Source organism: Aspergillus alliaceus, assembly GCF_009176365.1.
Source record: "Aspergillus alliaceus strain CBS 536.65 unplaced genomic scaffold BDW43scaffold_49, whole genome shotgun sequence".
Classification (NCBI taxonomy): Eukaryota; Fungi; Ascomycota; class Eurotiomycetes; order Eurotiales; family Aspergillaceae; genus Aspergillus; species Aspergillus alliaceus.
This window is the reverse complement of record NW_022474732.1, coordinates 206,219-231,839: the sequence shown is the minus strand read 5'-3', so window position 1 is coordinate 231,839 and position 25,621 is coordinate 206,219. Positions and strand designations below refer to the sequence as shown.

The 25,621-nt window shown below is 47.4% G+C and overlaps 8 protein-coding genes across 8 annotated transcripts; 4 read left to right on the top strand and 4 right to left on the bottom strand.

Moving 5' to 3' along the window:
• Window positions 1-313: 313 nt before the first annotated feature.
• On the bottom strand, window positions 314-6,246 carry utp10 (snoRNA-binding rRNA-processing protein UTP10). The gene is made up of 4 exons (XM_032038825.1): window positions 5,744-6,246; window positions 1,232-5,675; window positions 1,030-1,174; window positions 314-964 (listed from the first exon to the last, which is right to left on the bottom strand). Exons 1-4 carry the CDS (start codon window positions 6,118-6,120, stop codon window positions 522-524), a joined length of 5,409 nt encoding a protein of 1,802 aa, XP_031896640.1. The 5' UTR covers window positions 6,121-6,246; the 3' UTR covers window positions 314-521.
• A 136-nt stretch (window positions 6,247-6,382) lies between these two features.
• BDW43DRAFT_314658 (uncharacterized protein) lies at window positions 6,383-9,960 on the top strand (the record flags this gene model as incomplete). The annotated part of the gene is made up of 3 exons (XM_032047856.1): window positions 6,383-6,403; window positions 6,470-8,923; window positions 8,974-9,960. The coding sequence occupies 3 exons, from the start codon at window positions 6,383-6,385 to the stop codon at window positions 9,958-9,960; spliced, it is 3,462 nt and encodes a 1,153-aa protein (XP_031896639.1).
• A 301-nt stretch (window positions 9,961-10,261) lies between these two features.
• BDW43DRAFT_302917 (putative NADPH oxidase (NoxA)) lies at window positions 10,262-12,080 on the bottom strand (the record flags this gene model as incomplete). Its single annotated transcript, XM_032045327.1, has 4 exons — window positions 10,262-11,151; window positions 11,214-11,623; window positions 11,677-11,931; window positions 11,986-12,080. 4 exons carry the CDS (start codon window positions 12,078-12,080, stop codon window positions 10,262-10,264), a joined length of 1,650 nt encoding a protein of 549 aa, XP_031896638.1.
• A 2,977-nt stretch (window positions 12,081-15,057) lies between these two features.
• BDW43DRAFT_302916 (mismatch-specific DNA-glycosylase) lies at window positions 15,058-17,214 on the top strand (the record flags this gene model as incomplete). The annotated part of the gene is made up of 5 exons (XM_032045326.1): window positions 15,058-15,115; window positions 15,176-15,492; window positions 15,549-15,596; window positions 16,227-16,269; window positions 16,301-17,214. 5 exons carry the CDS (start codon window positions 15,058-15,060, stop codon window positions 17,212-17,214), a joined length of 1,380 nt encoding a protein of 459 aa, XP_031896637.1.
• A 167-nt stretch (window positions 17,215-17,381) lies between these two features.
• BDW43DRAFT_287667 (SBDS family protein) lies at window positions 17,382-18,319 on the bottom strand. The gene is made up of 4 exons (XM_032043182.1): window positions 17,866-18,319; window positions 17,684-17,807; window positions 17,445-17,610; window positions 17,382-17,404 (listed from the first exon to the last, which is right to left on the bottom strand). The coding sequence occupies exons 1-3, from the start codon at window positions 18,027-18,029 to the stop codon at window positions 17,551-17,553; spliced, it is 348 nt and encodes a 115-aa protein (XP_031896636.1). The 5' UTR covers window positions 18,030-18,319; the 3' UTR covers window positions 17,382-17,404; window positions 17,445-17,550.
• Window positions 18,320-18,705: 386 nt separating this feature from the next.
• On the bottom strand, window positions 18,706-21,466 carry BDW43DRAFT_321822 (putative Rho guanyl nucleotide exchange factor; the record flags this gene model as incomplete). The annotated part of the gene is made up of 6 exons (XM_032049418.1): window positions 20,917-21,466; window positions 20,530-20,829; window positions 20,278-20,478; window positions 20,006-20,224; window positions 19,714-19,939; window positions 18,706-19,661 (listed from the first exon to the last, which is right to left on the bottom strand). Exons 1-6 carry the CDS (start codon window positions 21,439-21,441, stop codon window positions 18,706-18,708), a joined length of 2,427 nt encoding a protein of 808 aa, XP_031896635.1. The 5' UTR covers window positions 21,442-21,466.
• A 548-nt stretch (window positions 21,467-22,014) lies between these two features.
• BDW43DRAFT_287662 (putative 26S proteasome non-ATPase regulatory subunit Nas2) lies at window positions 22,015-23,203 on the top strand. The gene is made up of 4 exons (XM_032043181.1): window positions 22,015-22,263; window positions 22,325-22,397; window positions 22,445-22,803; window positions 22,906-23,203. The coding sequence occupies exons 1-4, from the start codon at window positions 22,096-22,098 to the stop codon at window positions 23,029-23,031; spliced, it is 726 nt and encodes a 241-aa protein (XP_031896634.1). The 5' UTR covers window positions 22,015-22,095; the 3' UTR covers window positions 23,032-23,203.
• A 175-nt stretch (window positions 23,204-23,378) lies between these two features.
• Window positions 23,379-25,066, top strand: BDW43DRAFT_287659 (Ran family GTP-binding nuclear protein). Its single transcript, XM_032043180.1, has 5 exons — window positions 23,379-23,591; window positions 23,793-23,885; window positions 23,962-24,115; window positions 24,169-24,374; window positions 24,427-25,066. Exons 1-5 carry the CDS (start codon window positions 23,529-23,531, stop codon window positions 24,556-24,558), a joined length of 648 nt encoding a protein of 215 aa, XP_031896633.1. The 5' UTR covers window positions 23,379-23,528; the 3' UTR covers window positions 24,559-25,066.
• Window positions 25,067-25,621: the final 555 nt, after the last annotated feature.

Genomic DNA, 25,621 nt, shown 5'->3' with positions numbered 1-25,621 from the left:
TAAGCCAACTTCAGTCCCCCAAATCCCTAAGCCGATGCTCTCTCAAATACAAGAAGTAGGAACTCAAGTGCGCTCAGGCCTCGTTGTCTGCCCACGAGACATTATCTCATAGTAGACCATTCTTTCGTATAGTCTGTTGCCTGATTTATCTCATCGGATGAAGCGATTACAGCGCACGATGATTGGTTTCTCGCTTGCCTTGGGTGTAAACCTGTGCATATAGCCTGAATGTGGGGGGAAGGGTTTGGGTTGTCTAGATAAAAAATGTAATATGTAGTGTTTAATGATAGAGGGTGTGAGAGACATATAGTGGGAAGGGGGCGCTTATTAAACGAAAAGCAGATATCAACGTTCGGTAGATGGAACCAAATCTATGGATTATGTATCAACAGCACTCAAACCAACTTTTTCTATGCACACGGAAAGACACATCGACACTTGCAAGTGAAACACAGAATCCAACGCCCAAGAATGCCCATAACCTCTTTTGCAACTTAACTTCATTCCCTACAAAAAGACTATCAAGTCAACATGTCATCTAGCTTCTCCCCAAGCACGTCCTCAATCTGCTTGACCCATTTGCGAACCTCCCTCTCCACGTTCTCGTCCTCGTCTTCCATCAATTCACTGATGTATGGCAGCATCTCAGGCAGCAATGCAAGCCATTCCTCGCCCAGCTGCTCGGTGAGTGATTGCTCTGCTTTGAGGGCGGCAAGTCGCGTATGCGGGTTCTCGCCGCCGGCGGATCTGCCGGTGGGGCCAGCGGAGGGGCGGAGGTACCGCATGAGGACTGTGTTCAGTTCCTTGTGGTTGTCTGTTGAGTCGGCTGCTACGGCAAGTTCGGTGATGGCTGGGACAGCCTCGTTGATGACTAGGGTGGCTGTTGTGGGATTGGTGGCGTGGGCGAGTTGGGAGATTAAGGGGGTTGAGATTTTCGTGAGGTGGGAGGGAGATTGCCAGAATTCTATTTGGGGGTTGAATTAGCTGATCTGCTTGAGTGAAAGTCGTTTAAAAGAGGTTGAAGCTTACCATCTTGGTCATGCTCGAAGGCATTGCGGAGTAGGCGCATAGTTGCCAACCAAAGAGACTTGGTGTTGGCGTTGGAAGGACTGGCTTTGCTGAGGACTGATACTACGCTCTCGATGATGTAGCTAGAGTAGCCGGTGACGATGGACTGTAATCCGTTAGATTGACTGGGCGAAAGAGGGTTGAGGGATATGTTTAAGCTTACCTGAAGTGTGCCGAAGAAGACCTGCAAGAACTTGTAGAAAGTCGTGAGCCGGGCCAAGTTGCCCTGCGTATCCTTCTTTGAGACGCCGGTCGTTGCCCACTCGAGAAGCTTTGTGAAGATAGGACGGAAGGTTGAGTCGTTCAGCTTGTATATCATCTTGATTGTGACGTTGTTGACAATCTCTTCAATGTCATCGACATCGGACAAGTCGAATGTTGCGTCCGATCCCAATGCGAGTTGCTCCCGGCGCAAATCGAACGCTTTGAAAAGGACGTCGGTGATGACAGGGAGATTCTTCACAGTAGAAGACTTCGGGTGCTTCTCTATTGCGAGGCTGACAACCTCCAATGTTTCCTTAGTAGCTTCTGGTCCAGCCTGCACGGCATGCTGCCAGTTGCGATTAACTGCACCGAATGTTGAAGAAGTATCAACCTTCTTGGCCATCAATTTCAGTGCTTCCTGACGGCTCTCCTCTTCGCACTCCTCGTTGGTGGCAGATTTATACGAAAGCACAAGGATCTTATCAAGATGCGAAGCGGAGATCATGAATGGAAGGTGGGCGAAAAGTGCGGAGAACAGGGAGTAAATGGCATCATGAAGTCTAGTGTTCTCGTCACCATCTTCCAGGCTCAATTCAAGCAATCCCAGTGAGCGACTGAGTGTCTCCGGCAATGCAGGAATCATCGCCTGACCCAAAACTTCGGCCATGGAGGCAAGACACAATACACCCATGATTCGAATACGGTCATCCTCCTGTCCAATGCAGGTCTCACTGGCGACAACCGTGGCGGCAGGGATAACCTTCGACGGATCTTTCTTACCATATTTGTCGGCTATGCGGTCGATGCAAGCCACTGCGGCGTGCTTGAGCAAGATGTCTGGCGACGACTCGACGATATTGACCAAAACGGGCAAGAAGTCCAACATTCTGATCTGAGAAGGACCGTCGCGTTCAGGGTTCTGGCGCAGTCGGCCTTCCAGGAGCCGGAGAACCTTGCGACGGAGTTCGTCGTTGGGGCGCTGAAGTAGCACTTCGATCGTGTCGAGAAAATCGACGAGCGACAAGGTTCCGAATAGTGCACTAAGGACCTCAGCACTTGCCTGGCTAGCGGATTTCATATCCTGCATGGTGTCTCCAATTGCCAAGGTGTGCTCCAAAATCTGCGAGAAGAAGGCACGTATCTGTTGAGGTTCATCACCTTCCTCTGTTGCGAATGCCTTGGCCATCTTCGACTTGAGAGAAGAATGCCTGAACAGATAAGCCAATGCCCTGAGGAGGTCAACTGCAACCTTTTGAGGCTCACGGCCGTCCTCACTTCCGATTCCAAGGAGAACCTGTGAGATACCAGGCTTCGGCTTAAGTGAATCGCTGACCAGTCCCAGGTACTTGCTGTATGTGGCGAGTTCAACAGGAGCACTGGCATCGGAGACCAAGCCTGTCATCAAGATTAGAACGTCCTTATCCATCGAATATCTATTTGCAAGCATAGACAAAACAGCAAACAAGAAATCTTGCGTTCCGAGTTTGGTGATGAGAGCGTGGAACAGTCGGAGGCGGCGATGTGAAGGGATATGCTCGAAAGCAGCGGTGAAGCTGAGCAGCAACTCGGATGTCCCAGACACGATATCACGCTTCTGGTTGCGCAATGATTGAATAAGGGCGGGGACGACTTGGTCAATCGTTTGATCGATCACGGAGACAGAGTAGTCGTCATCCTTCTTAAGCACGCTGGAGCCCATAAACGTGAAAATTGGCATTACACTGTGGAGGACCAACTCAGGGGCAACGACAGATAATCCCGCTACCAAAAGCAACGCTGCATTCTGCACCTGAGGACTGTCGGTGGTGCGGACGCAGTCAACAACCAAATCGGCACGGATAACGGAGGTGTCGAACTGCGGCTTACCAGTGGCCTTGGAACGGTTGACAATAGCAAGTAGGCCACCAAGCGCTAAGCTGAGTAGATAGCTCATTCCTGACTGGATCTGAGACTTGAAATGATGAAGAGCAGCCAGAGTTTGGAACAGGCCATCGGCCAGTTCCGGATGAGTCTCGGGAGCAGAGCTATCCACCAGCTCCAGAATGAAAGTCATCTTCTCCATGAGCTTACTAAGGCTAGCCTCATCCTTGACAGTCATTGCGACCATATTATTCTGGCTGGTGCGCCTCCTCTTGGGCGCTGGTCCTAGAGCCTCCATATCAGTGACTGAAACAGGGATCTTCTGGAGAAATTGAGAAAGCACAGCTCCCGGAAGCTCTACGCTGCGAAGGACGTCCCTACAGCCATTAACAAGGGGCGACTCTGATTGTTCCAAAGATATTTCAAACAAATTCTCCGCAGCGAGGACTTGCCGGTCCTCAGGAACCTTGGCCCAAATATCCTTCATACGACCGAAGATTGCGCTAACGAATGAAGGACTCAAGGACTCGGAATACGGGCTGACATATGACAAAAGGACGGTGATGGCATCTCTCTCCTTTGGCGTTACGGTGAAGACGGTCTGGTTTTCCATTTCTGAAACGGGGACGCGCTCCTTCTCGCAAAATTTCTTGACCTGCTTCTCACCCATATCTCGCCAGTCCTTCAGCAGGGGCCCAAGCTCCTTAGTACGAGTCGTTCCACCAGCCTTTTCAACACGGTTGAGAAGCTTCAACAGAGCGAGCTTGGGTGCATAGAGCGGAACCTGCACGGTGTGAGAGCAAAGGTAGGTGAAAAGGCTTAACCGAACAGCCTTCTTGAGCTCAGACGACTCCGGCTCCGAAACTGACGAGCCACGTAGCGTGGCCTCAAGGACTCGACCGATATGGTCTGGGTCAATGACATACTCTTCCAATCCTGGAAGCAAGGCACGCTCGAAAACTTTCTGCATATCACGACTCGACATCCATTGGATATTCTTGGACTTCTCTTGACCGTAAAGCGTGTCATGAGACCAGATACTTCCCTGATTATCAGCCTTCTTGTTTTTCTTATAGAAGCCGCCAATGATAGCCAAGACACCAGCAGCTTCCCGACGAACTCGTTCTGAGGAATCGGCGAGGGTGACTAGGACGAAAGGCAGTAATGCTTGAAGATCCAACTCAGGAGAGGCGGTAGAGAGGAATGAAGAAACCATATTAAACGCAGACACCCGTGTGCCAATAGGATATGGCCCGGAGAAGACCCGGACAAAGAAAGACAGATACTGGGGGGATTTTGTGGCGTTTGCTTTCCCAAGAGCTGGCAGGTTAGCGAAGGCATCAAGCTTCTCTTGAGAGCCAATCCCCAGGGCAAAAGCTTGGGCAAGGCTATCGAATACGGGGATAGACTGAGTGCTAAGGTAAGAAGCCTTGAATGAGCTACCCGCCAGAGACTCCAGAGCGGGTGTGAAGTTGTCGTGCTCCTCTGCCTTCTCGGCATCTCCCATATCAACGTCTTCCACCGCTTTAGGCGCGGGCGCTGACTCAATCACCGTTTGCAGATTATGTTCGATGGCGGTGAGATCAAAGGAAGACTCCGCAATAGTCTGCTGGAAGATGGGGCGTAGAGATTCCGACCGACCAAAGTGCTGTACTAGATCTGCAAGATGGGTCTGTGCATCCAGAGACATAACACCATCTTTATGAGCATCGCTAGTAGCGCGCAAGACCATGGCCATAGCACTGCCTGTCTCGGCCTCTCCAAAAAGCTCGCTCTCAAACATGAGCGATAGCAAATCAAGACGCGCTGTGTCTTTCTGTTTGGAGAGGTCCTGCACGCAGCCTGCCACAACCCCAAGTAGAAGATGAGATGCCCTGTGTAGTTTTAAAGTCTCGGACAACTGCTGAAGGGTGTTCTCTAATCGAATGATGGCCTTGAAAACACGCTTCGGTAACGTCGGGTCCGGCTTCTGCTGTGCAAGGACAGCCAAGCAGACTAGACCTGAGTTCACTGTTTCTTCCGTCCATGAATCTGCCACAGCCTCCATCAAGCTATCGATGACTTTGTCGTGCAGGGAAGCTTTCTGTGCGATAGCCACACAAACCATGTAGCATCCGATGACGAGCTCTGCCACATCTTTCATAGCCAACCCATCATTCAGAATTGGTAAGACTCTCATAATAATGTCATCGTGCTTCTCCTTTTCAACATTCCGTCGACCAGAGCGAGCTGAATCAAGCATTGCAGCAACAGACTCTGTAACGATTCCCGCCCAAAATGTCAAAAGCGCATGGTGACCCGCTTGCTGCCGGCTGGCTTGGAGGGTATATCTATTTAAAGCTGCGAAGAATGGCTTGTTTGTAGTAGCACTATGGACAAGGGGATGACGAGGGGGATTGATTGAGCTGCTCTTATAAGGACGGAGAACTTTGAAGGTTGGTGTCAAATTTTCAGGGAGTATCGATAGCAGATTCAGGAATAGAGGAGTGGTGTGATATGGGAGAAAGGTAAGAATCGTAAATTCCATGTTATACTCGTGAATCCTACAAAGTCCGTTAGCTCATCGTCGAAGAGTTTGGCATTTGAGGTCAGTCGATAGAATCTGTCGTACCGAAAACGCCTAATGAGCCAGTCAACTGCCTTAACGGCGGGGCTCAACAATAATTTCCCTCCAACTAAGGCAAGAAAAACCTCCAAAACCGTATCTAGCTCCTTATTCTGGGCGGCATTCATCTCCGTTCGCTCCTGGGTCTTGCTCTGTTCGCTGAAAATCGTGCGCTCGAATTGCGCGAATCGAGGATCCAACTGACATAATTCTTGGAAACCTTCATTACAAATGTCATAGATTGTATCAAAATCTTGGGACCCGGCGACCTTTCTGTCGAAAATCAAAGATTGCGAATGCGATATCCTCTGCGCCTTAAGGTTCAATTGGTTGGTCGAGTTTGCCGCAATCTGCGACAGCTGCGCGGCGAGGGAGGAAGCCATATTGATGCGTGAAATGTATCTTAACGTATTTAAAACCGTAACCCATCCCTCAAAAACGCTCTTCTCACACTCGAACAACAATTCAGTCTCCCCAGGCGGATTGGGTACTTTTCTTCACGTCGGAACGGTGGATGATCAGAGTATCTTTTTTTTACTGCCGCTCTCCAACCAGAAAAAATTGCGGGAAGCGGAGGCGGAGTTTTTCCAGTGACACCGCCAAACAACTGATCTTCAAGGCTCGCAATGCCTCACGTTCAGGAGTATGGATTCCTCTAGCTCTCAGGTAGGCTTCTCTTCATGAATAAAACTAAATTCGCTCTTCAATCTAATTTATGTCATTTTTTTCTAGCCGGAGAAGAAGTCCATCCCCCGGTTCGCCAGCTTCAAGCCTCGACCAGCGCCTCCACCCGAAGCTGATCGTCCTTCCGAGCGCCGCAGTCACGATAGCTCCGATAGAGACGGTAGGCACTCGAAACACCACCGTTCAAGACACAGGCATGGCCGTGAACGTTCCCGCTCTAAAGAACATAGAAAAGAGCGCAAGGATCTTCGCCATGACCATAAGGAGGCACATCGCTCCGAAAGAGAGCTTAATCGTGAGCACCGATCTACTCCGCAAACTACCGTGAAGTCAGAGGACGCGTCCGATCTATATGTCATCGATCGTAAAGGGGACAAGTATAATATCCTATATGGTACTATTCACCGCTACAGTATTCCGCTCTATCATCGGGTAGGTCGGGGTAGTGTGTTAGGCCTTCCTCCAGAGTACAAGATCGATAGGGATACCGTTGAAGGTGACGCACTAGTCATCAAGGCAGATACCTGGCGCTCCGATGGCTCAAGGACAAAGTCAAAGAGTATCATTTCTGGGGTACTCCCGCAGGGAAAGAGATTACTTCGCATACGACAAACGCCTTCGCTGGATGCAGCGGCTGATGCCTCGAAAGATTATCTCCCCCTCACTGTTTCGGTGCATCAGAAAGGCGACGATGGCTCAGAAAATCAAGCTTCTGATGACGATAAATATGCCTACCGCTCAATTCATGGAAAAGCGAAGCACGAGGATCATGTTCCTAGTGACATGGAAGTGGTCGCGGATACTGATATGAGTGGTGACGAGACTGTGCGAATTGACCCGGATAGGGAGATCAAACAGCGCAATGTCGAGCTATCTAGGAATGTTGAACGAAATCCTACCGATGTCGATGCATGGATGGACCTTATAGACCATCAAGAATCTCTTCTGAAAGGCTTCAAGGGAGAATCAAAAACCCTGACTTATGCTGAAAGGAAGAGTTTGGCTGATATAAAGGTATCACTGTACGAAAGAGCATTGAAAGTGGTTGGGGAACATCCATCTCGCGATATCCTCCTACTTGGCCTACTAGAAGAAGGTGCCAAACTCTGGGACACCAAAAAGCTCTCCACGCAGTGGCAGACTGTATTGAAATCGAACTCTCATTTCATCAGCATTTGGGTCAAGTACCTTGATTTCCGGCAAACTGAGTTTCTCGACTTCACTTACGGCCGATGCCTTGCTACTTTTATTGATTGTTTGCGATTGAACAGGGACACAACCAACAGTGCTGAGAAGGTTCACATTCAAGTTTACCTCTTCCTTCGCTTGACGCTTTTCATGCGGGAAGCAGGCTTCGTCGAACATGCAGTAGGCCTTTGGCAGGCAATTCTGGAGCTTACTTTTCTTCAACCAGAAGCGAGGGATGCTACCAAGGATCAAGAGATGCTGTCGACTTTCATGGATTTCTGGGAATCAGAGGTCTCGCGTATCGGTGAAGTTGGCGCGAAAGGTTGGAAAAGTGGAGCAAATAGCCTCCCAGAGCCCAAGTCAATCACGCCGCAATTTCGGGTCAACACCAAATCAGTTTTGCCGTCCTGGGTGGCATGCGAGAGGGAGCGAATTCTCAACGCTCGCCTCCCAGCCCGCAGCTTAGATGAGGAGGATGATGATCCGTATCGTGTAATTCTCTCGATTGACCTCGAGGATATTGTATCGCTTGTATGGGGCTTGGGCTCAGCAGATGTGTTGGTTGACAGCTTTCTGTATTTCTGCCATCTTCCTCCTATTGCATTCTCCGCCGACTCGAAGACAACCAGCCGTTGGATGGGCGATAGCTTCTTACGAAATGAGTTCATGAGCAGCTTTGATTCCACGATTGAACACTGGCTTCCGAAATCCAATCCCGACTCCAAGAATACCGCTTCGGTGCCGGTTTGTTTTCAGAATTTTGTTCATTCATTCGACACACTTTTCGCCAACCACGAAACATGGTTTTCTTCACTTGGACCGTGGAGTATGAATGTGCTGAACTCACAGTCTGATGTTGACCCTGTTTGGGTTACCAGGGTCTTGAGGTTACTTGTCGAGGCGATGCCGCAGAATGACTATTTGGCTGTGTACGCACTCGCCGTGGAGTTTACGTGTGACCGTAACAAGGCAGCAAAATATGCAAAATCCTTACTCAAAAAGCGACCATCCAAGTTATGGCTCTACAATGTGTATGCTCTGATTGAACGTCGATCTGGCAATATCGAGGCTGCCGACCGCGTGTGGGAGACTACTCTTTCTATGAGTCAGACGAGCAAGGCATTTTCTGAGAAGGACAAGATCGACACTGTTCTCCTTTGGCATACCTGTATATGGGAAGTGTTAGAAATTGGGAGCTTAGAATACGTATCTTATCTCTTGATTTCTATGCCTCAGAATAGCCCTAGCCTGAAGGCTCCTCCGAATCCCGAACAATGTACACTCAGCCCAACAAACCTGCTTAAGACGCACAATGTAAGTAGTCGCGCTGTTTTCCCTTTCCTAACTATGCTAACCCATAGCAGCTACTGTCTAATACCCAAGAGGCTCTACTTGCGGCCGGAAAAGCCAATACATTTGTAGCCTGCACGGACTGTCTCGCTATACTAGCATATCTTTCCAACTCCCGGGATCTAAACAAAGCTCTCCAACCATACAATAAAACTATCAGCCGACTCGAAACTTTACCAGCCCAGGCCGAATCGTTCAAGTCCATCGCAGTCGAACTCGTTCACCAAGCGCGCGCAAGACTCCTTTATTATCATACCCGCACAAGCAACATGTACAAGTCGTCCCAAATCCGTGACTTGCTAGTCGATAGCATATCTCTATACCCCCATAACACAATATTCTTGTCTCTCTTTGCATGGAACGAATCTCGGTTCCGTATCGAAGAGCGTGTCAGGGACACCATTAGAGACATAACGATGGAAACCCACGGCCGTATGAACCACATTCTCACAACTCAAATACCAGTCACATCCCATCTATTCTCAATCTTCACCGAACTCAATCGCCCTACGTACGCTGGGTCTACAGCACACTCCATCCGTGCGGCCTTTGAGAAGGCCATCGGCGATCAAGATACATCAACACCAACACACCCCACCAGCACGCTCTCCACCGCTCGATCCAATCTTTCCCTTTGGAAACTCTACATCCTCTTCGAGTTATCTCTACACGACATCAAACGCGCTAAAGACGTCTTCTACCGCGGTATGCGTGCATGTCCTTGGTCTAAAGAGCTCATCATGCTTGCGTTCAGTCATCTCCGAGCGGATATCGTCCGGGAACGGTATCCGAGCACATCACGGAAGGGCGATGGAATGAGTTTCTTTGAATTACGTAGCGTGTATAATGTTCTGGTGGAGAAGGAGCTGCGGATCCACGTCGATATCGAAGATGAACTGAATGAGCTTATGGCGCAGATGCAGCGGCAGACAGCTGCGCTAGGGATACCGATCGTCATGCCGGAAGATATAGATAGTGAGGATGAGCGAATGCAGCTATGACAACGTTTGTGGTATTATGTGTATAATACAAGTCCTTAATTTAGGATGAAATACAGAAAAGGACGACATGACTCTTCACCCTAGTAAACTGAAGAGTGAGCCATTCACGACTATATACTAGGCTACTGTACAGGACATTGCATATCATCAGGTAAATACAGTGATGAAATGAAACAGTATTCGAAAGGTCATAAAAGAAAATGGGGTTCCTAAAAAGAAATAGAAAACTCGTAACTCATCAGTACACCGGAGGCCACTATACTATGCCCGGCTTTCCTATCTAAATAAAAATAAAACATTATTAGAAGTGTTCTTTCCAGAACTTGAATCTAATATCTTTAGTTACCGATGACATGGCTGCTTCTCTGATCTGTCTGGCAGCGGCATTGGGACCACAGAAGTAGACTCCGATCTGAGTTGCAAATTCGGCATATAAGCCAGGCATATACGTCCCATCTTGGAGACCGTCGCGCATGGCTGTGAAGAGACGTTGAAAGTTTGGACGACCGAAGTTCGTCCGGCTCTTTAGCTCTGTTAGTGGATCGATTTCCTGGCCTACGGAGTTGAGGTAGATGTTTGCAGCGGTATCATCGTCTAGGCGTTGTGTAAGGTAGGTGTGGATGCGCAAGAATTCGACACGTCCTTCATTTGCTGCCTCGTAGGCAGACTGGGACTCAAGCGAAGATAAAAGAGCTTGAAACCATTCGAAGGAAGAAGTATCTTTGCAGACCCAGATAAATTCGACGCGACGAAGACGGCGCGGTGGGTTAGGTCCAGCGCGTAAATGCCAGATGTTTTTCAGGATGGAGGCCCATGGAGTAACGCCAATACCTGTCCCAATGAGAACAGCAATTTCGTTTTCAAACACGTCCTCGGCGGGCGCTCCGTACGGCCCATCGACGCGGAGGCTAGGCATCTTTTGTCCGTTTTCAAGGGCGACTTCGTACATCCCCAGGGGGTCAAGTCCTTCAAGGTCTCTGGCTTGTGCCGGCCCACATCCAAGTGCGTCACCGAGGGCTCGTGTGAAGTCTCCTACTTGGCGGACGTGGATGCTGATGTATGGGTCAAACGGGCAGGAGGTGATAGTAAACGGGTGCCATTGATTATTAGACACCTCAGGAACTTGGATGAAGAGCCATTGACCGGCTTTGTACTTCATACTTTCCTTGCGGAACTGGATTTCCATAGCATCTGATCTGATCGTTAGGCTATCAAATTTCAAGTAAGACACCATGGGACTACTTTCAACATACCGTATGGGTGACGGATCACCTTTGTGATCACCGTTTCACGCCGGGCTCGAATCTCACGATAAAGTCTTTCAAAGAGGTAGACAGCTCCTACCACGAGTTCCCACCTCCACCCCTCATATCCTATGCAGTGATTCCAAAAGTCTTTTCCCGCAAACGGCGAGTAAGGATTTGCGGTGTCACGAACAAAGCAACCCGTAGCGTGTGTGTAGAGAGCTAACATAAAAGGCACGAACAAATGGTGTGTATACCAGAAGGTCTCGAACGACTGCTGGCGGATCCGGTGATGAGCCGTGGTATATATTAACATCATGCATAAGAGCATTACATGACCTGTGATCCCTCCTGCTTGGGTAAAGTGAATCTGTACGGCAGTAACAGGTCGTATGTTATCCTTCTCGATATTATAAAAGCTGCACATCATTAGAGCCTGTGAAAGAATGTAACCTGGAAATTCTTCACTTACTTGACATAATGAGAGGCAACGTGGAGAATGGTAAAGACGAGCAAGGCATAGCTGACTTGTCGATGAAACCATATTGATTCATCAAGTGGTAACCATCGTATTTTAGGCCTGATTGTTTTGACGATGTTTCTGCACATTGGCAATAAGATCAGGGTTCCATCGAATGTCAGAACTAAGCCTGCACCTCTCGAAATCCAGACAGAATACTCCAGGACATTGAGGGCATCCAATCTAGAGTTAGTTGCTTGAAAATACCTAAGAAGGCTCGATGAGCTTCATCGTATAAACAATTTAGATGGGTGAACATACCATCCAAATGCAAATACCGCAATATGAGCGCCCCAGAAGAGTATGTAAAACACAATCTTGGATCCAGTAAACAGGGAACCCCATGTGTATGACATGCTGGCACACACACGAGATGACAAGCAACGCAGTCAATCCGCACGAGTATTTCTAAAAGGGATAAGGAAAGAGTAGCTGCGTCATCGGCCAGCAATGACTAAATGCACAAATGTAAGGGATTGATTTGCAGCCTTGATGTCTTTGGCGGCTTTCAGAGATGATGTCTATGCCTCAGGTCAAAGGGGTGATGTTTAGAGCACGAACCGCCCCAACTCCATCCAGTCTGCAGGCTACACAGATTCAATCTTTTCCAATTTGGTTAGTACGATACGCGTCAAATGGCGTATAAATAAACAGAGTCAATGTTGGTTGGGGATGCCAGTAATGATAGCATAAGAGGCAGGGGCTTCAAAGAAGTGAAGACGTATGTACCTGTATTTTTTCCGTCTTCCCTTTGACCTTCCTCTGATATCATATGTTTGGATAGGGTAAATATAGCGATTTGATTGGTTTCAGCGATTGAGGTATTCAGTCACCGGTCAAAGTAACTCGAAGCCAAGCCACACACAGGATGATGCTAGACAGCGATAGGAAAGAGCCAGGGCATGGCGCGTGCCAATTCGATCATCGTTATCTTGAGAATACCCAGGCCATGAAGGATAGCGATTTGAAACGTTGATAAAATCGGGATGTGGGGTCTAGCGATGGTTTGTCTCTTTTTTTTTTTTTAGGAGACTTGGTTCCGGAAGTGTGGTTTTGGTTGCAGGGAAGATGAGGGGGGGAAGCCACCAGTCGAGGGGGAAGAGACTAAATATGCACCTTTTGCTATATTTACTCCGGTCACTCCCTAGTCACTGCCTTAGGGCATCTATCATCCAGTGACCTGAATGGTATGCGCACCACCTCCTATACCTACGAATATCTACGACACCCGGGAGTACATGTAAATACTGTTGAATACATTATGAAAAACATCCCCTCTTATCGTATGACTTTTGTCGGGTTTTACGATCTCGAGTCATGAGCGTCCTCTAGGACCTGTCATTAAGTTCAGCCTCGTCTTCTCGTATTGTCGACCAGAAGGATGAACGACCATATATCAATCACGATTAGTCTTGAACCTTGATTCGCAGTGAATATGCTTCTGTCATGTCGTTCTTCTTCCCGCCCACATGCCATTCAAAAATAGTAATGAGAGGATGGGGGCTATCGCCATCGCTTCTGCCAAAAATTCTTCCATGATTCTCATATCCTGGTGATTCCACCAGGGAAACCATGTGGCTTTAGGATTAGTCGAGAGTGATTGGAGTTCAGTGTCCACTTGGCATCACTGTAGCTAACTTACGATATACTCATGCCACCAGATGATTTGCCTCTTTAGAGTGTAGAGACCCTGTCACTCATTTCGAGGTCGCCCTATGAGAGGCACTCTACAAGCGCGCTTCCCCGTCGCACGGGCTAGGCGAATAGCAACCATGTACATCGTTGCAATGCCGTGGTTAAAATAACTTGATTAAAGTCACCTTGCTGCCAAATATAGCTCTGCCCATCGATTCCAAGCATAGCAATATTCAGGAACTAGTCCGAGGTGGTAAGCATCTCCGTGCATATTTCAATTTCTACTGACGGTTAGGGCTTGGCGTCAGGAGAGCCCAAGATATCCGAACCCCCGAGATGATGCGGCCAGGGATTTTGGACGGCTCGGCTCTGCATGATGGTCATCTCATCACATCCACTTCGTAGCTAGCGTACCGGTAGTCCTTTCGGTCATAGAGATTCATAAGGAAACTGGTTGATGATCTCGCGCAGTGGCTGGCGGTAATACAGAAAAAGACGGTGAGACCAAATGATTCTCGACACCTCGATGAATGGCCGTAAAAATCCGTCGAGCTCTATCTTCCTCCCTTTATCTTTCTTTTTCCTTTTTTGTTTGTCTTTAGTCCGGAAGACAACATCGAATGGCCATACGCGCCTCTGTTTTATGGCTGTGTAGCTTTAGTTACCGCCGAGACAGACCAGGCCACCATCAGTCATGAGAAATGCAACTGGGACAACAGCCACTGAGCAGTTTCCCCGCTTCTTGGGTCTTCACAAAATCTTCCCAGTCAAGGAGCAAGGACCATGCTCTAATTAGTAGCATGGGGTTTGTGCGTTCAATCAGAAGACAGTAGTGGCACAATTATCGGCGACTAAAGTGTGTTCCCGTAAATCTCCTGCAGGCTGCGCTCCACTGTCACGCACCGTTGCGTCGCTAATGCACTGAACGATTCCCGTCTCGCCAGTTCTTCCCTCTTATTTGCTGGAAAGTACTGCTTTGCGCATGGAGATAGCGCCCAACCAGGATTTCTAAGAGTGTAAGACCTAGGATTGTATTTCTGTGTCTCAACGTCTCTATTTCCTCGTACCCAATCAGGAGCATCGAGATCCTTGTCCCCGTGAAGAACCCGAGAAAAGATGCTGCGATATATGGCTTCCAATTGGCTCTTGGTCTCGAGCGGTTCTTGAAACGTATCCGCGTATCACATCGCTCAATGATAGGGATTTCATGCGCGCATACGGATCGGTTGATGGAGCAATAGAGATCAGGTGGTGTCCCTCTTTAGGCGCCGGGAAGCTATGTATTTCAAACTTCTCCCCTCCATTTTTACCATTCATGCGCTGGCAGACGCTTCCATGGACTGGACTTTGATTTCACAAAGGATTGCGCTCCATCCTACTCGTATTGATTGTTTGTGATTGTGGTGGGATCTCTATCATCCAACCTTAACCTTATCTAACGTCACCAATCAATCGTTATCTCAAAAGATCAATTGGGTCCTATACTACTTACCTCACTTGCCATGTTATATCTGGGGTCAAAACTGCGCGCAACTCCAATCGATACGACCAATGACTACTGCAGCTGATTCTACGATCCATACTCGTCTTGTTCGTGAAGTGTCAGCAATTCTATCCCCTGTCAAACCAAGCTCTTTCGCTGGACGAAAGCTCCCTCATTCTCTCTCGGGTTAATTGCAAATAAAGATCGGATTTGCCATGGGACGGCTCATAAAAAACCACTGGGCCCGCTTGATAATCCTCACGGCCGCAGCATGTATGGATGATTCTCCTCAACCAGATAAAGGCTAAGCTAATGCACTACACCAATCTGCAGACCAAATAGGCAGTGCCATCGAAGGTTTCATCTGGCCCAAAGTATTCTGGGATTTCATGACGAAGAACCTTAATGGAGCAGTAAAACCGATCCCGGTGCTACAGATTCTCAATCTTCTCATGGGATTACTCGGTCTTGCATGGGAATGGCCTCTGAAATACTTTGCCGGAACGTTACCACACCGCAGTATCGAATTCCGCCTTATCCTTTATCCTCTCAGCTCTCTACTCTCTATGCTCCTATACCAAGGCACGGATCCAGCCATCTATTACATTGTCGGGATTGGTGTATATTTCTGGGCTTATAGTGAAGGCGAGGTATGTACATTGATATAAGGTGGATACCATAGTCAGCATGTCTAACATATACACAGATTGTCTGCCCGATACCGTGGACTTTGCCGAAACGAAATTCCCTCAAAGTATAACAATACATGTATAGCGTTCGATTTATGACTTAATGACGAGACGTGACGTGACTGTTTGGGCTGGCTCTTGGCGTTCATCATTTAAAGATTTACGAGTGGCCAGCAATGGCATCGATTCAGGGACTGTTCCTTAGGCACAGTACATACAAAAGCGATGGATAATAGCCGCACCAACGGCTTCTGTGGGTATAGCATTTTGGCTCATGTACATGCCTACACATATATATTACCTATATATGCTAGTGCCAGTATTTAGACAGCGAATAGATGCATAAACAAGAAGAATAAGCAATTATATCAACGACAGTTCACCACGTTCAACCAAAACAATGCCTATCAGCCTGGATAAAAGTTACTGCCTGCCTGGATGCCTTGCCACCTCTTGCCCAATGGGGCACTTTTTGCACGTGATGATAACATCAGCAATATGACTGGTCATACTCTCATGCTATTACTCCTAGTACGAAGAGGTCAACCTCTACTAACGGAAGGGAGTGGAATATCAAACCTACGGCTAATAATGATATCTAATATCCTTGATACACCTTAGATCGCATATCTCCCAATATTGCCAATAAACTGATCCCAGATATCACTAATCTCAGCCAAAGCTCAAGGTCCAAGAAAGACTCGAGGAATGTCACCTCCCTCCATTCACAACGAGGATGTCCGCATCGAAACTAGAATCCTCGCCACAGACGACGAAGACGTTCCCGTTAACAAGAAAACCAGCTTTAACGGCAGACTAAACCAATACTTCCACACAACCAAGCAGATCCCCAATCCTTCAACAGCCGACGGTTCCAAACGCAAGTCGGAATCAGAGTCAACCAACCAGTCCGATGACTCGAAATCCAAACGATCAAAGAAAGTCGTCTCTCCCGCCGTCCTCAATCTCTCTCAGCGGATAACCCGTTCTCGATCCGCCTCGTCATCGCCCGCAACGGATTCGAGCTCACCGGGTCGATCTCGTGCTCGCCGCCAGCCCTCCTCTCGCAAGAGCACCCCGGCATCATCCCCCGTATCGCTCCTTCGTGACACCATCCCTCCGAATCTCACCCTTCTCCTGGTAGGCGTCAATCCGGGTATCATGACCGGCGCTACGGGGTACGTCTACGCCCACCCGTCGAACCTATACTGGAAGCTCCTCCATTCCTCTGGGATAACGTCAATTCGCCACCCTCCGTCGGATACCTACCGGCTACCAGAGCTTTACAATATCGGGAACACTAATATTGTGGAGCGTCCGACCCGTGACGCCAGCATGCTCAGTAAGGCGGAGATGGACGCAGGCGTGCCTGTGCTAGAAGAAAAGGTGGTGACGCAGCGGCCGGAGGCAGTCTGTCTTGTTGGTAAAAGTATCTGGGAGGCTGTATGGAGGGCTCGTAAGGGTCGAGCGATCCGGAAGGAAGAGTTCCGCTATGGATGGCAAGACGAGTCGGAGAACATGGGCCGATGTGAGGGGTGGAATGGGGCACCAGTGTTTGTCGCGACCACAACGAGCGGACTGGCGGCTGGGATGAGTATGGCGGAGAAACAGGCTGTATGGGAAGAATTAGGGAAATGGGTGGTTAGTCGACGAGAAGCCAAGAAGGACACTACTCCAATGTAACTATATACCAGGATCCTTTCTATTATCACACTACATTGTACATCATATTACATGATCGATACTACTTATACGGTTTAGTTTACGATGCTATAAAATCAGGATATATCACGAAACAAAAGTAAAATAATAAAATCCACTCAGTGGAATCATTTCATTGATGCCATGATGTTATGTATGCATATTTCCATCCCAATTTACCGGAATTCAACAAGATCAAGGTGGAAATAAAAAAAAAAAAAAAAAAAAAAAAAAAAAATTAACCCCGAAAAGCAATCCAACCCATGGCTTATAAAATAAGTTTTAAGAACATGTTTAGCTCTGCTAAACTAAGAGAAATTACCGGGTAATGCCAATGGGTCCGTTGGCGACATTTGTGTCATCCTGGCGTTCCCTTGTCTAGAAAGCCACGAGTTAGCATCATCCATTTAAAATTGAGAGATTTTCGGAGGAGGAAGGGCAAAGAACATACAGTAGATGACTGGTAGTCACCGTTCTCTAGGATCTTAGTGATGCACTCATCCTCATTCGTGGTACCGAACTCATTCTCCAGAAGAGCCTTGCTGGCGCCGTCAAGGATACCTTGAGTACCGTGCCTAGAGGTAACAAATATTAGTATCCAATTGGTTCGGGGAAAACGACAGGAAAGCGTACTTGTGGGTAACGAAGATCTTGAATCCGTTTACCACATCAGCTAGAGGGATTGAGCGGTCTTTGCGCCAGTTGTTGAGGATTTGGACGTCGTCAACGAAGACGATAAAGTCATCCGAAGAGCCCTTGTAGAAGACCTTGGAGGTTGGTTCATTGGCACGAGGCATCTTGGTGTGTATATGTATTGAGTAAATAGGTTCTGTGCACGTTGTTGTAGGAAAGAATCACTAATTTTGTCCTTCTGCTGAGGATGGAAGAGAGACAGGAAAGAAGTAAGAAGGAAGTCTATGAGGTGAATGTAGTATATGATGACGTCACTCGGTTCCACAGGATTGAAAGATGTCAAGGATTGAGATTAGAGACCGGATAAGGGTAGTAAGTGATGAGGGGGAGAAGGTGAAGTGATAGTATTATTATTGTCAGATGTGACAGTTGTTGATTCTAAGCGACTCGAGAAGAGGGTTGGAATGGTCTCTAAATATTTCTCGAAGAAATGATTTCGAATTGAATCTCATTGTAGGACAGCCACTCCGACGTCATACCCCGCGACGGTTACGACAACGAAAAGGGATCCGCTTTTTGTCAAGGATTCCTAGGACTATTGCACTTTCCATTCTGATGATGCATTCAAAAGAATGTCCGGTGGGGAGATTTTCCCAATGTCTGATACTAATTACTTGGCCAAGCTCCGCATTTGTTTCTCAGCCCATTCACTTCCATTCCACCCCACAGTATCAGCGAATCGGCACGAAACAAATAGATACCTTTTTCCCCGACATGGAAACACTTGGACCCTCAACCCCTGACGCAATATCGCAGATACTCTCCCACACGGTTGCATCATCACCCTCCACTACTTGAGTGTGAGCGGGGGCTTCTCTTTGACCGCCTCAGTGTCATAGAATTGAACAATATCCGGATAGACATTCTCAATGAAGGACTCTCGGCAAGCCCATGGCTGCCATCGCCCTTGTCGGTCGGTTGGTGGCAAGAGCCGCAGGATAGCTTTGGATGATTCTTTGGCCTTAACGTCCTGCTGCGCTTTATGGTTCCCATGCTATTTTTCGAAAGACTACCGACGTTCTTCTCGTTATTAAATTTAGCGTGTAATGGTTCATGTTCATCACTATCATCTGACCCTTTTTGGGGAAGGAGCTCTCCGAGTCTGAGAGGCTTCACGGCAATATACTGGCTACGAGGCAAGTTCGCGGAGCTTGAACGTCTGTAGAGACCCGGACGGAGAGTAAGGCGCCTCATGATTGTACCAGGTCGGAAAAGAATGTCCCCTTTGGCTAAGCTCATGCCAGGATATGGGAGGCATTCTCGGGTGTACACAGAAGAAATAACCCTTTCTAGTCTTATTCGGTCCTGTCTTCGACTTGTCAGTATAATTGGTGACTCTAGCAGCGAGAACCTTGGTCGCTCAAGCTCGCCGTCAATGTGACGGGCAAACTGTCCTAGCTTGTTGGGGCAATGTGTTCTCTTGATCACTATATGTTGCAAGTCAGACTCAGCTCGCAAACTTGCTACTGAGTGGACAGAAGTCGTGCGAGATAATGGAGGCTCGAAACTCAATACTCGATCCAGTGGAGTCAAGTCCAGAGCTAAAAAGGAATACCCTCGCAGCTCGGAGGCAACTGGTTTTTGCATATCAGCTGATATGGCAGCTGACTTGAGAAACTCAGCTTTCCATTGCTTTTCCTCGTAGGCGGATGAGGCGCTCAAAACAAGTTCAAACCTGTCCCCTTGATATTGAAAGATCATTTTCCATGAAAAGAGGCACCCATGGCAACAGAGACCTATTATGCATTTTAGTATTAGCAAGTGCAGGAGGGGAAGACTACCTCTTACCCTTTCCATTCCTCAAAGTATCAATTTTCGCATCGCAGATGTACAGGCACGCGACTGCCTCCAAGCTGCGGTAATCATTGTTGACTTTGGCCAGTAGAAAGTGGCTCTTGAACAAAACACATACCATATAGCCACCTGTGAGATATCTCGAAGACTGATATGTAGTATGAAGAACGCCGCAAAGAGTCATGGGTCCCAATTGCTTGTAAACATGATGAACAGCAACCTGGTTACAGATCAGTTTCCCCGCGTATACACCTCTCTAGGTTTCTAATTGTTTCAGCCTACTGACCAGTTTTGGAAGATTGAGCATATCTTGTAGCATGAGGGTCCTTTGTACCATTCTCTTATTGACTGGGTTCCCAGGTGCCTTGTTAACTTGGTTAACCATAGCACGAACCGTTTCCAATACTTGCTGAATCCCATCATGGGCAGTCGGATCATCCAGTATATGGGTCCATCTTAGCAACTCCTGAAGCAGCAATGGATACTTGCAGAGGCGTTGGATCGGCTAGAGTCTCGTCAGTATTTAGGCACTTATCTTTTCGCACCAACGATGCTGACCTTGATTAGGAGGTCATGTAACAGCATAGACTTATTATGTTCCTGGGCCTGGTTTTCTATTGACGCTACCGACTTCGACAGAGCTTCTATACCATGCTCCAAAATTGGCCAGTTCGGTATTGATCGGCGTAGAAGATCTACATCCTCCGTAAGCTGCTCATAATTGCTGCAGAAATCCATATACTTTGTAAAAGACGTTGACTAAGAAGCGCTTGTTAGTGAATCCGAATTTAACAGGTTTTCGCGACATACTAGTTTTCCAATCTCGAGCGCAACTTCTAGTGCTTCATTTGCTTCTGCTGCAAGTGCTTTAAGACGTGAAAGAACAGATGTTCTGAAGTGACGTGTTCTAATAGATAATGCCTTCAGGCTTAGATCAACAGCATTAGCACGCCCACGCACACCACGTGGTATCAACCTGTCGTACTCGGCTGCGGCAAGACTAGACATCGGTGTCACCTTGCGGATCTGTGCCAAAAAGTCCTCATGTATCTCACGAATTTGATGGAGGCTGTAGTATATCTCGGGCCTTGCGGAGAAAAGAAAGAGCACCTAGACATTATTGATCAGTCAGATCCAAAGCAAGGTTTATGACGATGATACGCGGTATACATTTGCAAGAGCTTTTAACCCAAAAACATAGTCAGATTCGGTGGCGATGATCTCTCGAAGAACCTTACGTCGTTTAATAGCCCGGTTGTGTGCTTCCTCGTCAATCGCATAGCTCAATGCTGGTCTTAGGCTCTCTATTGACCCACGTAAGTCTGAACCGAAGCTCCGATTCGTACTCTGAGTTGTTCCCCTCGATCTCACAATACTTTGACTAGCGACGCTCAATGTACTTGTCTTGACGGTTTCCAGATTGGATGAGTGGCCAGATAGTCGTTCCCACTGCAGATCCTGTCCACCACAGAGCAATAAATTAGAATTATCATAGCGGGCCGTCATGGAATCCGACCATCCCTCAACGTATCTAGAGGACTGTCGGACTCGGTAGCTCTTCTTTACCCTAAAGCTGTTCACCCACCGCTTGAATGGGAGAAAACTAGGTACATGCTCCGCTAACACCTGCGGATCAGTTAGGATGCTATTCTTCGCCTTTGATTCAGAGGTTTCTAAAGCCAAGTGGTGCTTTTCAGCCACCTCATTTTTAATCTCCTCCATAGTGAAGGTTGAGTCAAGGGTCTCGTATAGAAAAGAGAGTTCCACAGCAGGCAGGAACACAATCCCACCCTTTCAGTAAGTAAGATTGCATGGAGCTCGTGTAGTGGAACGTGACTCGGGACTTGGTAGGATACATGCCGAATATGGAAGTCATGTTGTGTCAAGCATAAACTGCTTAGAAGGAAAGAAGTTCATCTTCACCTTCCTCCGAAATTTATCTGTGATCATCATGAGCAGTGCAGGCTTTAGGTAAGCACATCCTATTAGCAGTCTCATCAAGAGTAGTGTAGGTCAGCTTCAAGGTTAAGTTAGCAATGTATGTGCAAGGCATATCAAGTTTGGACTATTGCTATCCAGTATATATAGCATTACAGGGTGATCCAAGGTCAAAATTAGATCTTGATCGATTTTTGCTTCCTATTATGATTGGTTTACTCATGCTGCCAGTATCATAAATTAACGTGACTTGAGTCTAGTACTGCTACTATAGCACTAACGTGCAACGCGCCAAGACTAGTTTGTAAGGCAATAGAAATTCCCCAGATTTCCAGAACAAAGACCCACCAAACCGCCACCACCTTAATACCGTCGCAAGACACCTTTTCATCCCATCTGCGGCAGCGATGACTTATTCCTCCTAACACTTTCCTTAGGATGGGAATTCACATGGACGATAACATTCATGCTCCAACGGTGACCTCCGGTCCTACAACGACCGGAGGGTCTAACCGCGACCCGGCTAAGCTCTCCATGGTCGACCTAATGCAGGAAAAGGAAAGTATTGAAGAAGAACTTTCGGCGTTGAGCAGTGTTCTTACCTCTGTGAGTAACCTACTTACCCCTACTATGTAGGATCATCTCTAACTCTATGGACCGTTTGTAGCACGGCGTTAACATGAACTCGTCGCTGACGACGTTCGACGACTACCCACGAGACGATATTGACGTTGCTCAGAGTAAGAACGCTCCTCCTTTCCATAGGCCATCACTAAGCCTAAGGCAGTCCGCACAATACGCGCCAAAATAATACGACTTCGCTATGACCACAAAGAGGTCATGAAATACATAGAGAAGGGTATTCACGATCATTTTTCGAATCTCCAACGCGTGCAGGGCGAAACATCTTCTATCGGTAGTACAAATAGGTCTAGTGAAGCACAGCCCAATCTTGTTACCAATTCTCTGTCGGGTGCAGCGATGCTTGGACCACCATTCGCGAGAGTCAATAGCGTTGCGGTCGCAAGCCCTGCGGATCGGGCTGGTTTGAAAACAGGAGACAAAATACGCAACTTTGGGAGCGTCAATTGGACCAACCATGAACGTCTCTCTAAGGTGGCAGATTTAGTTCAACAAAATGAAGGGGTAAGCCTCCTTCCTTCCATTTGTCTTTGCTGATAGTTTATCGCTTTCGACAAAACCGTCGGATTTACTGACTGCTAACTTGATTCCTTTTTATGTCCTCAGCGTACTCTCATCGTAAAAGTCGCCAGGCAGGATGGGGATAATATCACAGACTTGGACTTGGAACTTGTGCCACGACGGGACTGGGGTGGCCGTGGTTTATTGGGCTGTCATCTTGTTCCTTTGTGATCTAAAGAGACAAGGCCTTTGTATCTGATGAGGAATGCGGTATGGTTCTTATGAGTAGAATTATTTAATGATATAAGCATGAGGATTGTAACTGTGGGATTAGTACTTAGGATGAATGAGGATATCTTAAAAGCTTCTACAAAGTAGTCATGTGGACCCCAAGAACCGTTTCTTTTCCTATGTCATTATCATCATTTGTTTTGTAAAGCGACCGATAGCCCTGCAGTTGCCGCAATCCTGCGGGGCATGTGTGCCTGAGGCTTCATCACGTGAGTGCAAAGTTGGTGACCGACTCAAGGCAAAAATTCCATCACCAGATTCACCTTTCACTTTGTTCCCTCCCTGTGCTAAAAACCCTCTCTTCACCGAACACACTTTGGCTTTTCTCTATCATCAGTCGCAACCGTCTGTCGACTTTTGATACCCAACATCATCTACCGGGCCCTTTCCGTTTTTGAAACCATTTTTTCTCCTTTTATTCTCGCATAAAAATCGCCATGGCTGACCAGGCCCCACCAACCTTTAAGCTCGTCCTTGTTGGCGACGGTGGTACTGGAAAGGCAAGTTAGATTTATTTGTTTTTAAATTCTCTTTGCAGATCATTTTGATCTATCTAGCCAATATGTCGCAGTCACTACCCCTACGACATGGATGCCCTTGTCCTCTGTGTTTATTCCCCCCTTCCCCGCCGCCATGGCCAAAATTTATCGGTTCTCAACTTCATGGTCAGATGTCGTCACTAACATTCCATTTTTCTACAGACCACCTTCGTCAAGCGCCATCTTACTGGCGAGTTCGAGAAGAAGTACATCGCAACTCTCGGTGTCGAAGTGCACCCTCTCACTTTCACCACCGTATGCCGCCCCCGCCAGCGACCCCGCTTTGGGTCATACAGCTGTCTTCTATTCAGGCAACTAATGATAATTATAGAACTTGGGAACTATTCAGTTCGACGTATGGGATACTGCCGGTCAGGAGAAGTTCGGTGGTCTGAGAGATGGATACTATATCAATGGCCAGTGCGGTATTATCATGTTTGATGTTACCTCCCGTATCACCTACAAGAATGTCCCCAACTGGCACCGTAAGATTATACCATCTATTCAGCATGTAGATTTTTAGCTAATCAAGATCTAGGTGATCTCGTCCGTGTCTGCGAGGGTATCCCCATCGTGCTGTGCGGCAACAAGGTCGACGTTAAGGAGCGTAAGGTGAAGGCCAAGACCATCACCTTCCACCGCAAGAAGAACCTCCAGTACTACGATATCTCGGCGAAGTCGAACTACAACTTCGAGAAGCCTTTCCTCTGGCTTGCCCGGAAGTTGGTCGGCAACCCCCAGCTGGTAAGTTGCATGTCTGTTGTCGACTGTCGTCACCTGCTAATATAGTGCCCAGGAATTCGTTGCCGCCCCTGCTCTTGCTCCTCCCGAGGTGCAGGTCAACGCCGAGCTTATGGAGCAGTACAAGAAAGAGATGGACGCCGCCGCCGCCATGCCTTTGCCCGACGAGGAGGACAACGACCTGTAAACATGAGGTCAATTGATAGATAGGGCCGGACAACCATGATGGCTGCGGACCCTCTCAACATGTTGAGTTCGTTATGCAAGTCTCGAATTACGATACAATGATAGCGGTCGGAGGACGGGCCTGAGGACGGCCGGGATGATTATGCGTTTTCCATATAACTACTAGTAGCCTAGACTCTCCACAAAGTTCTTTTTTTTTGAAACGATAACATCGTTGACGGCAAAACAAAACACTCATGTTCTGTGATTGTTGGCTATTTTAGGATAGCCTATTGAAAAACAAAAGCATTCTCCTTCAGTCAATTCACTGAGAGAGCGGAAAAGTCTCACTTAGGTTTAACTGATATAGACTAGGCGTGGTATGTGTAGTAATTAAAAGGGTGTGCATAGACATTTATTAGCCAGTGCTAGTTGGCAATGCGCTAGTATTAGATATTAGCACTAGTCCAGTATTATTCCAATGGATTTATAACACTCTATGTAGATACTATATGAACACTTTATATGACGTCAACTTACAGACTGGAGTTGAAAAAAGAAGGGAGAAAAATGTACTGAACTGATAATGGGGTTCCAGGTTAATACTAAGTGAGCATGATGGACTCGATATATATATATATATATAATTTTGCCTGATTGGGTTAAATCGTCAAGACATCGGGCCGCGTATCACATTCACTTTCAGACTATATATCTATATCTACACCTCTGTGTTTTACCTTTCTTTGAGGCAAATAGAAAGATGGGATTTTACATTGACTTTAGGATATATAAGATTTTATGCACATAGAATTGAATATTCGGGTTGGGGATTATTAATTATTAGTATAGAACTAACTGTCCCCTGAGGAATACCCCGACTGATATACATGGAGTCATTTGATAGTGGGGAAGAAAAAGGGAAAGGTTATGTTGGAACGGGATCAGCGACAAAAAGGGTATGATATTAATAGTAAAAGTGTAAAGGCATGGTTCTTCGTTATGGACAGCTAGCTGTATTCTGCGACGATGTGATAAATCAAAAAGGGGGAGAAGAAAAAGGGAGAGAGTGGGTAGAAAAAGAA

Bases quoted from the DNA above. Each gene is read 5' to 3' on its own strand.
- BDW43DRAFT_287667 (XM_032043182.1), bottom strand. From the start codon at position 18,029: ATGCCTCGTGCCAATGAACCAACCTCCAAGGTCTTCTACAAGGGCTCT. The intron at 17,808-17,865 runs GTACGCTTTCCT...TGTTACCTCTAG, and splicing joins AAGATCTTCGTTACCCACAA to GCACGGTACTCAAGGTATCC. The intron at 17,611-17,683 runs GTATGTTCTTTG...GTGGCTTTCTAG, and splicing joins GTGACTACCAGTCATCTACT to ACAAGGGAACGCCAGGATGA.
- BDW43DRAFT_287659 (XM_032043180.1), top strand. From the start codon at position 23,529: ATGGCTGACCAGGCCCCACCAACCTTTAAGCTCGTCCTTGTTGGCGAC. The intron at 23,592-23,792 runs GCAAGTTAGATT...ATTTTTCTACAG, and splicing joins GCGACGGTGGTACTGGAAAG to ACCACCTTCGTCAAGCGCCA. The intron at 23,886-23,961 runs GTATGCCGCCCC...TGATAATTATAG, and splicing joins ACCCTCTCACTTTCACCACC to AACTTGGGAACTATTCAGTT.
- utp10 (XM_032038825.1), bottom strand. From the start codon at position 6,120: ATGGCTTCCTCCCTCGCCGCGCAGCTGTCGCAGATTGCGGCAAACTCG. The intron at 1,175-1,231 runs GTAAGCTTAAAC...AACGGATTACAG, and splicing joins TCTTCTTCGGCACACTTCAG to TCCATCGTCACCGGCTACTC. The intron at 965-1,029 runs GTAAGCTTCAAC...ACCCCCAAATAG, and splicing joins CTTCGAGCATGACCAAGATG to AATTCTGGCAATCTCCCTCC.
- BDW43DRAFT_287662 (XM_032043181.1), top strand. From the start codon at position 22,096: ATGGGAATTCACATGGACGATAACATTCATGCTCCAACGGTGACCTCC. The intron at 22,398-22,444 runs GTAAGAACGCTC...AGCCTAAGGCAG, and splicing joins CGATATTGACGTTGCTCAGA to TCCGCACAATACGCGCCAAA. The intron at 22,804-22,905 runs GTAAGCCTCCTT...TTATGTCCTCAG, and splicing joins TAGTTCAACAAAATGAAGGG to CGTACTCTCATCGTAAAAGT.